General features: G+C 44.5%; 1 protein-coding gene across 7 annotated transcripts in view; it reads left to right on the top strand.

Moving 5' to 3' along the window:
* Znf608 (zinc finger protein 608) overlaps nt 1-14,080 on the top strand; it is a 137,435-nt gene that overhangs the window by 68,372 nt on the left and 54,983 nt on the right. For all 7 annotated transcript variants that reach the window (XM_051201066.1, XM_051201065.1, XM_051201067.1 and 4 more), the window contains one exon: nt 7,489-7,744. In XM_051201066.1, the coding sequence (XP_051057023.1) occupies nt 7,489-7,744 (256 nt within the window). The remainder of the gene's footprint in view (nt 1-7,488; nt 7,745-14,080) is intronic.

Raw genomic sequence — 14,080 nt, 5'->3', positions numbered from 1 at the left:
GAACAGTCTTCTTGGCCCCAGGGGACCAGAGCCATGGTCATGGTTAGGCTTTGGTTTCAGGTGGCTATTTCTCTAGATGCTGGGAATCGAGCCCAGGGTTTCATATATGCTATACCAAGTCAACTGTCATGGAACTAATCCCCTACCGTGTGTGTGTGTGTGTGTGTGTGTGTGTGTGTGTGTGTGTGTTATGTGCCCCTGTATGTATACAGGTGTGTTTCTGCATACCCTCTGAGGGACTCTCTGTATCACTCCCTTGACACAAGGTGTCTTACAGAACCTGTGTTTGATTAATATCCAGAAAGCCCCAGCTGTCTTTCTCTGCATCCACTCACTCCACCACCACTGGATTTACAGGTGTGTGCTCAACCATGCCCAACAGTTTTTCATGGGTTTGGGGAATTTGAAGTCAGGTGCTCAAGTACAAAGTGCTCTTAACTGCTGAGTCATGTCCTCTTCCTCTCTGGGGAAGGAGGAGGCGTTTTTGAAGTGAGCACAGTCTTTGTGGGAAGAGCTTCAGACTGGCTTTTAAAGTCCTTCAGGTGTGTAGCTTCCTGTGTACACGAAGGGCTCAGAAACCCCCTTTGAAGGAGCCTTTCTCTCCATCTTATGCTTTGTTTTACATTTAGAAGAGGGTACTTTTGGTTGACCTAGGTTGGTTCAAATTCTAAGAGACCCTTCAAGGCTACTCTCATCTCCTCACAATGTTGTGAAGATCAAATGGGTGGGTGGGGGGTAGGGGGAGTGCACAGTATAATCCTGCCTATGATGTCTGTTTGAAAACAATTCCAATCTCTTTATGCTGTGTGTGTTAAACAGTAGCTCAGAGTGTGAACGCCATACAAACAAGCCCAAAGCACCATGCAGGCAGGCAGGGCTTTGGATAAGGTGCCCCTGCTTTGGGATCTGTTTCTGCCCCTTTAAAGTGGTAGTGATGGAGATTCTGGGTTAGAAGAGAGCTGGTCCCTCATAGCATGAGTTTGCTCTCCCTGTTCCTTTTTATTTTTTTGCACTGCATGTTCTAAAGCACAAATTGTTTTGGTCCTGGCTCTCAGAAACATGTACCACGTTTAGGAGAGGCCGAACTAACAATAATGGCGGAAGCTGGAGCTCTTATGGTTTGTCCACCGGGGATGGACATTGAAGCGTGATTAATTTTGGCTGGTGGTTCAGTGTCAAAGGAACGAGTTTTTAAGCCGCCCCCACTCTGCTAATGAATCAGTGACGTCAAGCAGACGCATAGCACAGATTTGCTGCCATCAGCCAGCAGTGATCACCTTCAAAAAGCTGGGATTTCCACTTATAGCAGAGCAGTCGTCTGCCTAATGCTCTTAAAATTAAGAGGTGACTGGAGCATCCAATAAAAGAGCCAAATACCAAGATATGAAGAAAATGTGAGCCCTAAGTACCCATGTCCCAGCATGCACAGAGAATCAAAACATTGACTCTGTGCAAAATGAAACACCACTCCTCCTGCCTCTGGCGGTTGGCAGTCTGAGAATCCCAGGATTGAGGGGTTAACGACAAAACCCGTGTGAAGATTTGTGAGAGCAGATGGAAGAAACCCAGGACACGTTGCCTTGTCAGGGTTCAGCCCTGATGCGGACCAATGGAGGTGGGGGTGGGGGTGGTCTCTGCTGTGAGGAGGCTCCCCTGTCTGCCGTCCTGGGTTTTCCTTTCTTACTACTCCTGGCAGCACTAGCCATCTCCTGCAGCAAAGCCACGTGGATGTGTCTTTGTTGGTGTACAGTGTGTGCTGCAGTGCCCCTCAGCTGTGCCCGGGAGACCCCTCTGTATTAGATTTAGGCTTCCTGGTACCTTCCCTGGCTGACACAGTCAAATATGCTTGGTGATGAGAAGCAGCCACCACCATCACTCCAGCTTTGGAGCCTTCCTGGCTCAGCATTCAGGAAGCCCTTGAAATAAGGTGAACTGAGAAAATACTGCCAGGACCTCTGCAGAGTCGTCATCCCCTTCCCTCCCCCTACCTCTGATTACACACACTAAGTGCCGCTATCTGTGTAAATAACCTTCTCTTCCTCACCTCCCTCCACCCTCTCAGTTCCCCCCTCCAACCCCCCCTCCACCCCTTTACTCTTAGGCTCTCTGGCGTGATAAATAGCCAGGCTACTGCACAGCGTGCACCAACACCTGGGAATAATCATGCAAAAATAACAGTGAGAGACTGCGGCGCGTCTGTTCTTGACATTAACTTTCCTCAGTTTGACAGGCTGCCACCACCAGCTGTTAGACTTACGAGTCTTTCTTTCTTTCTTTCTTTTTTTCTTTTTCCTTTCCCCAACTGGAGATGGCTGCTTTCCTATTTTGGCCTCTATTAGGTTGCATCAGTATCCCATCAAGATGACAGACAAGAGTGTTGACAAAGGAACCCTTGCTAAAACTGCCAGTGCTTTTGTTCTGATCTTTAATTCTCGTTATTAGTCCTATATAACCCCCAGTGAGTTTTAAATGAGGACCATCTGATTAGGAGTATGTTTCTTCCTCTAGGAAGCTATGCAGAATAACCTCACTTGAATTGCTTTTGAATGTAGTGAAGCCTAACCTTTGGGTTCATAGAACCAAACGACCCATCAATTTCCTTTCATTCAGGTCTCAGATGTATTTGCAGTTACCATAATATTGATGGTAAAGACTAGCTTGTGCCTAGTGAGTGTCACTCTGTCCTATGCCCTGAACTAAGGTTGCTTGTACGGCTCTATGTCACCTTAGCTAGGTGAAGACAGAGGAAGACAGAGTTACACAGAGATCAAGTGCTTCGCCTGAGGTTCTGTAGTGAATGGCCAAGCTAGGATTCCAGCTCTAAAGACCATTTGTCTGCACCTCACAAACGTTCAACCTTTTCCACTTCTCCCTGGAATGCATCTCTCCAGCTGAAGTTGCCTTTCCAATCAATTTCTGATTGTTTAATTAGTGTTGATTGACTCCCTTGGTGCCTTGGGGTACAGGAACTTGGGGCCATTCTTTTTGTAGCAGGTTGCCCAGAGGTTAGCAGACAGAAGGAGCTCTTCAGTGGGTGTGGAGGGGTTTGGGGGTGAGCGGAAGGAGGGAGGCCATGTGAAAAAAAGAGGGGTAATTGGAGATTAGAAGAAGAGAGATCTTGGAGTAATTCAGGGCACATCAGGACCTCTGGGGTGCCCTCATCTTTGCTATGAAGCTATATAATGGGGGTGGATTATGCCAGTAGACTGCTGCCAGGTCTCAGTGTTTGAAAGAGGCTGTATTTCCCCAGGCTGAGCTTCTCTGGGTTAAGCACCCTTTTCTTACGCCTTTAGCACACTTTAACCACACTTAGCCATGCATTTGGAGGGGATTACAGATTTCTGTTAAATATAGTAGCATATAAAAAGCAGCTGTGTAAGGTTGTGTGCACGGTTTAGAGAGCTGGAATATCAGACCGGGGGCTCCCCCACCCTTTAAGTCCGTGTTCAGTGAGCTGTACCTTGCATTGAGCACTCCCTTTGCATGAACTATTCCCTGCAACCCGTTGGGAGTGATGGTCGTTACCAGCCCCATTTCTTAGATTCTGATCATTGGCTCAGGGTCCTCACAGGTCATGAACTGGTGGAACCAGGACTTGAACCCCGACTTCCTGCTAATAAAACCCTAGATCCTGCTGGCCTCAGTTGGCCTGCTCAGAAAGAAGCTGCTGCCTCCTAGCAGGCAGGTCTGTGGAAATGGTTGCCAACTTCAGCATTAACCAGCTTCATTGGCTGAAGAAATTATGGCCTCAGTGTGGATCAGTGACCCGAGAAATCAGGGCACATTGGAGTTGATTTTTTTGGGGGGGTATAACTACTGAGGTTGGGTGTGGCAGCGAAGTCTTGAAATCCCAGCACTTGGGAGATGGAAGCAGGAGAGTCCCCAGATTGAAGCCAAGACTAGGCTGTTTAAGGAGCCCTTGCATCAACAAATATGAAATTGACTCTGGAATATCTTTTAAGGCCCTGCTTTCTGTACAGTACATGTGCTCTGTGTATAACACCATGATACACACAAGAGAACTGAAACCTTTTCAGAGGAACATTTCCACCCAAGCATTAGAAAATACTGGCCATAGTCTGAATATTGCAGTCTGATTTAGTCTCCTGGGATAGCTGATTCGCTTGTGAATTCCCCACTACAGCATGTTCTCTGCTCCGCTGGCAAACACAACTGCTAGTTTGTTGTTCTTCTACCAAAAAAAATGGGGGGAGACACACGTTCCCCTAGCATTGAATGGGTTGGTCCAGGTGGCCTCCTTGCTGGAACATTCGGTGACAGTCTCAGACACACAGGGCTGCCTGTGGCAGAGATGAGGAATGTGGACTTCGTGAAGCTGGGTCTCCAATCATTATTTGAGCCAATGGCCATTCAGGTTATTTTCTGAGCTCATAAGTATTAGTAAATAAGAGGAATGCTTTTAAAAATAGCGCATCTGCCAAGTAAAACACTCAGGAGTGGCTGTAATTCCCACCCCAAAAGCCCTCTTTCTCTTTGGTGACCTCTAGGGAGGAGGGTCTGCTGTAGGCCACATGGGTGGTCTCTGTGCCCCACCTCTGCAGGACTCATAGGGCAGTGGGGGAGAATGCATGGTAGGGCAAGATGTAGTTCTGCTGAAAATAGGAGTTTCGAGTTCCAGGAGGAAAATGAGGATAATAGGAGAAGTGAGAGAATACTTCACTTTGCCAGTCAAAGATATGAATATTTGAGATACCAAGTGTTAAGGGTTTTAGACTATTATTACTATTAGTTTTCTTTTTTGGTTTTGTTTTTTGAGACAGTGTTTCTTTGTGTAACAGCCCTGGCTGAGTTGGAACTCACATTGTAGACCAGGCTGGTCTCGAACTCACAGAGATTATTCTCATTTTACGAGCAAGTTAGTATTTATCGCCAAAGTCTCTGGACCTCACTTCCTCATTTGAGAAGGTGTTGGATGGGGTTTCCATGTGGTCACCACCAACTCAGCTTTGGTCATTACATTTGGATTGTGTTTGTGGATAACCATGACTAGCTTATTTGGAGGCCTTTGCTTTCAAAACACCGAAATTCTTCAGAAATTTGGACTTTGGGCTGGGAGTGTCTCTCAGTGCTAGAGCATGGATTGAGCCTGCTCCAGGCTCTGGGTCTGGTCCCAGCAACAGCAGCAGTAGAAGCAGCATCCCTACAACTAAAATTTTAGAAGGACAGTTGATCTTTGGAATTTGCAAAAGTATCATAAATACCGTAGGGCGTGTCACAGATAGCTCTGGGTATAAGCGGAGTTGTGTTGAGTTGGGATTCTGAGCTGACACTGGCGTAGTAAAATTTGTTAGCAGTATTACAGGGCTGAAGACTCTATTCTCCAGTTGAGGAACAAAGGCCTCAGAGAGGTGAAAGGACGAGGGAAAGTCACAGATTGTGTCAGGCCTTGAGCCAGAAGCCCAGTGTGAACACTTGCTACACCCAGACAGGTCCCTTCCACTGTCCACTCAGCCCTCAACTCCCCAACCTGAATCCTTGCTCTCTTGACTCCTCACTTCTTTTATTTTGGTCCAGTTTCTTATAAGCTGTCAACTCAAGCTGTCTTTGTTCTCAGCATGAATGTGGGCTGGAGCTCAGGCCACCCGAGGCTCTTTGCAGAAAGCAGTTACATTTGTCCCATGAACTTCATATCACCTAACATCATCTCACAGTTTTTTTTTTTTTTTTTTAAAAGTTTGGAAGGTAATTCTAATCTCCCACAGGTTTTTAGCTGCAATAAAGACTGAAGTTAGGATGAGCTCTTTTTCCCTCCCCCACACCTAATTTCCTTCCTCAGCACCCCCTTTCTCATTTGTGAGCCCCCATTTTAAAATAGGAGCATTCAGTGGGAACTTTGCTTCACACTCTGCAACGGTTCCCTGCAGGTCTAAATCATCACCTTATTGGGAACTTGCTTCTGCTGGGGGCTTTTCTTTCTGAGTCTCTGCCATCAGGACCAGGAAGGCAGGACAATAAAAAGTATGGTGCAAAACAAGTTTTATGGCAGCTTTGTGAGCAGGAAATTAAGTTTCTTTAGCATGCAGAGGGGCAAAGGGCTGTTCACTGGTATCTAGAATCACTCATGCAAGAGGATGTCAGTTCATCACTTTAGGTGGAATGCAAATTGTAGCCGCTCTTCTGGTCATTTCATCCTGGAGCCCACACAGACAGGCTGCCTCCACCGTTCAAGGAGCCCAGGTCCTCATCTGACTCTATTGAAATACTTATTTTATTAGTTCTTTTCCTTAAAGCAACAAAGACTTACATATAATATTAAATCTGTTGCCAAAAGGCTGCAGGGAGACTTTATGAAGCAAGGGACATATGCACAGCAGATAAGATCAAGTTTCACTGGGTCAACCATCTGTGAATCCTTCTTAACATTCACTGTTTGTTTGCCCGACCGATAATGAACGCAAGATGCTCTCCCTTGAATTGAGGCCCTGTCTGCAACACAGTGCGCAGGTAATCTGGAGTCCTAGTGCACAGATGTGTCCCTCTGAATCTTTCCCACAACCAATGACCTGTTTCCAAGATCAAATCAAAGCTGTTCAACAGCACTCCTAGTATTGTTAAGTGAAGCAAATGAATGACTGGCAATCTGTCTAGGACACATGTAGGCTTTGATTTCAACACAGTCTGGTGTCTAAACTTGGGAAGAACACCTTTGCTGTCCTTCTGGGGTTAGGGAACATTCTTGTACCTCAAGGCTTTGTACTTGGCTGCAATATCCATTTCTTTGGGTTGAAGGGTGGGGGACTACCAAGGCTCAGTCGGGTGAGCTCCTGGGTCGTCTTGGTAAAGTGCATCGCTGAAGGCTTTGTGGGTGGGGAGGCTCAGGTTGTGTGGAACACTTATTTATCCTCTTACGAATTTCTGCTAAACTTCACACTAGAACACTTAATTAGGAATTGGTTCTTAACACAGGCTAATATTCAGCTTACGTGCTTCACTGTGTATAATCAAGTTATAAATTTTATAGATTCAGCAGAGTAAGTTAATATATTTTAGTAGTGATTTAATTCATTATGGTTTATAAAGTTCTCTGGGAACAATTGTAGTCCATCTCCTTCATTTAAATGTCCAATAACACAGATATTGTTCTTTATTAGTATTTATCAGTTTCTCCTTTAGATAATTTATAATTTTGAAAATGAGGTTCCTGTCTGAGTGGGAAATAGTGGTAATTTTACAAAGCATTTTCATTCACATCTCCGGAGGCTGAAAGGTGGTCCATTGGTGAATTTAGAAGGCCTGCTTCTTGCTGGGGAAGCTAGCAACCCCCCTCTTCACCTTCTTGGATTTGAAAACACAAAATGCTCATTTCTGGTCTGCTGCTAGTTTGACACCCACAAGAGTACTCAAAGCCTATGGTAATTGCAAATGGAATGTAGAATGATGATCTGTTCTAGAAGCCATGTAAGAAGATTGCATTACAGAGAACTCCCAGAATGCATCACCCCTGCAGTAAGCCTGTCTGTCTTTCAGGTTGACCCCCTGTTTACAGTGCCGGCACCACCGCCGCCGATTGCCAGCAGTCTCGCACCTCAGATTCTGCCCTCCTACTTTCCCCCATCTTCATCCAATATTGCAGCACCAGTCGAACAGCTCTTGGTGCGGACTCGGTCCGTGGGTGTCAATACGTGTGAAGTTGGAGTAGTGACAGAGCCAGAGTGTCTTGGGCCCTGTGAACCTGGGACCAGTGTCAATTTGGAAGGGATCGTGTGGCATGAAACAGAAGAAGGTAAATATCATTTATTTTTATTTATCTCCCTCTGCCCTCTTCTCCATGATGTTCTCTCTGTCCATCTGTCAGGGGGATTTATTTGTTTTGTGGTTTGAGAGCCCAGAAAGGTGGTTGTAGGCCCTCTGACTGGGTTTAAAAGGCGATGCTTAATCGTTGGGTTCCTGGCTGCCTTTACCTTAAAGAGCAGTAAAATGCTTCTCCATACTGAGGGCTAATGCAGAGGAGCTGTGAGAAGCTGGGTAGGAGCGACTTTTCTCCTAAAAGGAATCGAGGAGACAGAGCTCAAGTTCATTTTATTTGTGGTGTGCCAGTCAGTTTGTCTGTTTCTGTGGTGTCTTCTATGTATCTACTACCTACCTTCTGAATCTAGCCGTGGCCCTTGGGCACAGCCAGGGCCATCATGATCAAGCTGAGGCTGGTTGGCACTCACAGCTAATGAAGCTAATGTCAAAGGTTTAAGGCCCGGTTGAGCCAGTCATCTCTTCTACGTCCTCAGACAGAACGTTTCCTGCCCCTTAACTCAGCAAGCCGTTTGGCAAGTACAGTCCATTAGTTACCGGGGAAACACTGCCCGGGGAAACTGGATCCATCTATCACCGCCGTTGGGAGTATAAGTCAAGAGTACCAGCCATGCAGATAGCGGGTCCAGATCAGGTTGCCATGTCTCGTAGCACATGGTGTGTGGAGTGCTTCAAGTGGCATGCATCATTAACAAGCCAGAAGATAGTGGAAAGCAACTCCCAGAGCCTGAGAGCAGCCTGCTCCAAGTACAGTGAGAAGAGCAAGGGAGATGGAGGAGGGAACACACTAGTTTCAAGAGGAGGGGTAGACAAAGAGTGTGCAACCTCTCTGTCCCTTTGAGGTAGGTTGCTCAAGGGAGGCAAGCTGCAAATGTCTGAGCATCTGCCAGGAGAGTAGGGACAAGGCTGAAAGTGACAAGAGCGGGCGGAGACCGAATCATTAGTCGGACTTGTTAAGGGGGAAGACGACTATGCACAATCAAAGGAAGAAGGTAGATGACATGCCAGGGAGGCTTCAGTGTGCCCCTGGGAGGGCTTTACTGCCGGGCAGAGAAAGAACTATTTTATTTCTGGCTGTCTCAAGAGAAAAACAAAGATTATTGGGGGAATCTTTGGATTCCACTATAACATTACTCGTATTCTTGTATGGTCTGTTTCTTACCTACTAATTAAAAAACAGATCGTAGCTGATGCCAATAATGAAGAAAAATAAGCGATTGTACAGTAAAAGGGAATGAAAATAGCAGCTACAGGTTTAGTTCTTGTTTAAGGAGAAGTGATACCTACAGTTTGACTCCCACCCCCATCTCCTCCATCTTTGAAGTTTTAGTCTGGGTTTCTTTCCACCCTGGAAAGCTGATTAACACCATACTATGAGAATATGGGACATAGAGAGTGATGTGAGAGCAGATAGATAGAAACTTTTCTTATCCTGCCTGTTTGTTCAGGATCCATTTCCAAGGCCAAGGGCCAGTCTCTGACACCCCCACCCCCCATGTTGTATGTAGTACAGGTTTCCTCCTTAGGGTTCTCCCTAGTGAGCAGAAGTGGTGGACAAGGGGTTTGGATTGACCCCTCAAGACATTAACAGCATCACAGTTCATTAGTTACATACAGATTTTCAGTAACAAGAAAAGAAAGATCTGGATTTGGAGAAAAAAGGGGTTGACTTCCATAAACTCGAAATGGAGATTTCCTGGAAAATCCACTCATTAAAGTGAGGTGCTGTCTTCCTGTTTCCTAATGGGTTTATTGCTTGTCCTGATTTTATTTATGTAAGTGTGGAGCAGGACAGGCTTCCTGCGGTATCATCTCACTGGGTGGTAGCTGTTATAAAATTAGCCACAAGCTTTCTGGGACAGTTTGGGTTATTTTTCACTTTGCCTAGATGTCTGTTTAGTTTTGACTTTTAACCTTGGCCTCTTATAAAAGTGGATTATTTAGAACACAGGGGTTGAGAGGTTGTGATTAAAAGCTAAGGAGTGCATGAACTGAGGTAGAATTCTGATACTTTGGTCCTGTGTTTAAAGAGCTTGACGATATTGCTTTGAGAATACATAATTAAAGCCATACTACTTCCATCCTAGCCTCTGAAAGATAGCTTTTGATTTGAAACAAACAAACAATCTTTTCTGGGGCAAAGTTTCACTCTGTGCTGGATGTTGGCCCTGAACTCATGATCCACCTGACTCTGCCTTCTGACTGCGGGATTTGAAACATGTGCCATCATGCCTGGTGATCTCCAGATCAACTGCTTTTCTATGCCTCCAGCCAGCCACATGGATGGGTGTCTCTGCACCAACTCATAGCCATAGAAGCAAGGCATAATAGTCAACTATGGGCGGGGCCAATCTCCTTGCTACCTCACATGTGCCAGGACATGGCATGTGTGGATGTTCACTATGGTGACTTAAGGAACCAGAGCCATTCACAGGATTATTTTTGCTAAGCAAGCTAAATTTCTGATGTCTATTGTTATTAAAGAACTAATCTTTAAGAAGGACTGGGTCCCGAGACATGTATTCCATACAAAGCCCATTTTCAAGAAGGGGGTATTTACTTTTTTCTTTCTTTCTTGGTGCTTAAGGTCTTGGCACCAGTTTAAAAATTAAACTCAGTTGACTATTAATTTCTTCTTTTCAAGAAAAACAAAGAGAGACACAAAACAAAGACATTTGGAGCCAATTATTTTGCAGAGTTTTTTTTTTTTTTTTAAAGGACAATTTTAAGGAAAGGTGAGGGCAAAGAAAGATACAATAATTTTTTCTATGTGGTTTCACTAAAGAAAGAACTGCTTGTCTCTACACTTATAAAATTGTCAGAAACCTGTATAACTGAGTTGAGTCAAATCCCTCTATTGCTACTATAACGGGTAGTGTTATTCCCAAATTTAATTTGATAGTTCATTCACATGTGGGGAGGTTGTGTATGCCTGTCTTTTCAGGCCTTAGAATTTCAAGAATTCATAGTTACAGTCTCCTGGGGATATTGAATTCTCTTGCAACCTCTTGGAGGTTGGGGAGGAATGGGTGAGACTGGAATTTGACATTGGGTTAAATACTTAGTTACCTCTTGTTCTAGGAAGCCCTCATTAGAGTTGGCTTTCTTTAGGTGGTCTTTGCTCCTTGTTACTGTCCGTAGTGAATTTCTAGTTGTTCATAAACCTAGTTGTGCTCAGGAATAAAGTTTTAATAGTATAGTTGTTTCTGGAAAAAATTAGCCGGCTTCAGAGATGCTTAATAGGAGAGGAAAACTATTACTACTATTACTATGTGTGGATGTTTGCTTATTCTACTCTGATCTTTCTTTTTTTAAGGTGAGTGTTTAGCAGCAATGATGAATTGTGCGAAATTACTCACAGATGTCAGAAGAATTTCCATAGCATTTCACCCATAACATTTGGCACACACATGCCTAAAGTATAAGAGCTTGTTTGAAAATTTGCTCTTCAAAAGGAATGGGGGGAAAATGGTGAATTCAATACTGTGTGTAAATACACGGGTTGAGCTTGGCGTTAGGAGTCTTGAATGTATTTTCCTTTACATTTTTTTGAAGTGGGTGGGTTCAACGCTTATTGTATACTTTTAGTTATATGTACACGAGTGCATCTCTGAATATATGCACATGAGTGCAGGTGTCAGAGGAAGCCAGAAGAGGGTTTGGAGTGCGAGTGCTGGAGTTTTAGGTGGCTGTGAGCAACAGAGCACAGGCTGTGGTGGGAACTGAATTCTTGACTGATGAACCAGCTCTCCATCCCATCCCCTCAATTGTGTTTCTTATGAGCCTTTTTTTGGGTGGGTGGCCACATGTGAGAGAAAAGACTTGGTTCATATGTGCCCTCTGCCCATTCTTAGAACTGTCATTCTCCTTCCCTTTAGTGTCCTAATGGTTAATGAGTAAAGCTCCTCAGAGAAAGGAAAACTGCCATTTGACAATGATGGCCTCTTGAACACCCACACAAAAACAGAGCACGAGTTCTCAGCACTGTGCTATTGACTCACTCAAGAAGGATGGCTTTTAGAACCATCAAATACCCAGGTACCACTCTAAGTACTGAGTTAGTCTGAGTTGGCATGCCTGTAGGCATTGGTCTGGTTTGGTTGATGACCTGCCCCTGGTGGTTTAATATTCCAAAAGTGATTGTAGATGGGGGGGGGGGGAGGAGAGAGCAGAAGAGAGAACACTAGGTCCTTTGCAAGTTTGAAGGAATTACATATATTTATAGTCTCGAGTCCCTAAGCATACAATGGACAGGGACACTTGCCTTTAGCTGAAGGTTGCTAAGACCTACCAAGATGCTGAAATATGTCAGGGGAACATACTTGTTCAGCTACTAGTGAGGGCAGGTGGGGGTCTTGAACATCCGTCCAGAAGAACCACGGAGGATCTGAGGGACAGTCATCAGGAACAACCCACTGATACCACTCTTCCTAATTCAGTGGGAGGCACTTACTGTTGAGTTCCAAATGAGCCAGGCACAGTAGGCTTATTTCTTTGTAGTAGTCTCTGCTGAATTAATCTTGAAATAGTCCAGAAACCAATGATAATGATAATGTATCCTGGACAAGATGGGTCTCACTTGCAGCCCCAGCACTAAGGAGACAAAATGAATGTGAGCTTGCGGCCAGCTTGGGTTCCAGGGAGAGAGACCCTATCTCCCAACAACCAAGCAGAAAAACCTTGCTTAGATCATCAGTGGGGGATTTCCTGGGAGACAGTGGCCCAGTAAATGTGATTGTAATGACACAGTCTCGGGAAGAATGCCATATAGGGACTTCTTTACCAGTGCCTTTAGTTTCCAAGTTTAAAAAAAATGAAGGGGAAAAATAAGACAAAGACTTAGGAAATGATTGCTTTAAAAGGTAATTAACTGGAGAAATAAATGACTCATTTTTAAAACCACTGGAGATTTTCCTAAATTCTGCTTCTTTGGCTCTCTAAAGTCATAAATGTGCAGTGTAGAATTTCAAGATAACTCATTAAAAGCAAATGATCTGCATAATTGAGGATAGCCCAAAATATAGCATTATGATTCCCAGTCTGCCATGTTTACTTCCTGATCCCACTACTTCAAAGAGAATAGTTTTTTTCCCCCACATTTCTGATTAATTTGAGAAGTGATTACACACTAATCCAGGCTTACGTCGTGTTTTCTGTGACTTGAGCCTGGAGTCTGTGCAGTGCTTTGCTGAGTGAGAAACTGTTTATTGAGGTACCTAGCTGTGTTGTTATGAATTTGACTGTGATCCATAGTGGTGGGAAATGACATTGTGGACTCTCATGCTTCATTATTTCTCTCCTATCACTGATAACTACGCAGTCACAGCAAATGTTGAGATGGACAGCGGCTGGAGCCAGTGCCCAGCTGAGGTTTATCAGTTCATATGTTTGTCAGAAATAAATAAATAGTCATTTAGTTACTATGGTTACTATGTTAGTGAGAAAAAGGGTCTAGCTTTGACCCTCTACAGAACCCCACAGAGGTTTTGAGGGGCTGCAAGAACTACTAATTATAATTAATACCACTGCATGCCCTGGCCATGAACTCTCCCATAGTTTTTCTTGCCCAACTTACAAGGAGGCTGCCAATGAGTGTGCAGATGGTCGCTTGAAAGCCACCATCGCTGTTGGCAAAGGAGAGCAGAGCAGAAGTTGTCTCTTCCAGAGTGCACATTCACATGGAAGGGAAACCCAAGTCAAAAACACAAACCATTTTTGCTTACTCTTCTCATTTTGAGAGCAGGGTGGTTGTCTTGTTTTGCTTTTAAGGTAGATTTTCTAAGTTGTCCTAGGAACAAGGCATCCTCCTGCTTCAGCTTACGAAGTGGCTGAAGTTTCTTTCAGGTGTGAATCACTGTGTTGGATCCAACATCTGTAAATTATGAAAAGATTTGTGGTTGTGCATGCCTTTAATCCAGAGGCAGAGGCAGGTGGATCTCTGTGAATTCAAGTCCAGCCTGGTCTACAGAGTGAGTTCCAGAACAGCCAGGGCTACAAAGAGAAATCCTGTCTCGAAAAACAAAAACAACAAACAAAAGGCTTTGTGATAATAGAAGCCTGCGAGGTGGTGCACGCACACTTTTCCATGAAGTCACGTGTGCGAACTGTGGGTTCAATGAGGGCTGGGACTGTGTGTTTTGTTGGAAAGCCTGCACAGTCACTTTTCCTCTTACCAATGCGAATAACAGCTTCATGGTTTTAGACCAGTGTTTAATTTTTGGTTATCTGTATCTGTATCTGTCCTTTGGTGATGACATCAGGTGTTGAAGGTAATGAAGCAGAAGCTTTGAACTCACTTTATAGAGACATTAAA

Source organism: Phodopus roborovskii, unplaced genomic scaffold (genome assembly GCF_943737965.1).
Source record: "Phodopus roborovskii unplaced genomic scaffold, PHOROB, whole genome shotgun sequence".
NCBI classification, from domain to species: Eukaryota; Metazoa; Chordata; class Mammalia; order Rodentia; family Cricetidae; genus Phodopus; species Phodopus roborovskii.
The sequence above is the reverse complement of the archived record's forward strand: the minus strand, read 5'-3'. Positions and strand labels throughout refer to the sequence as shown.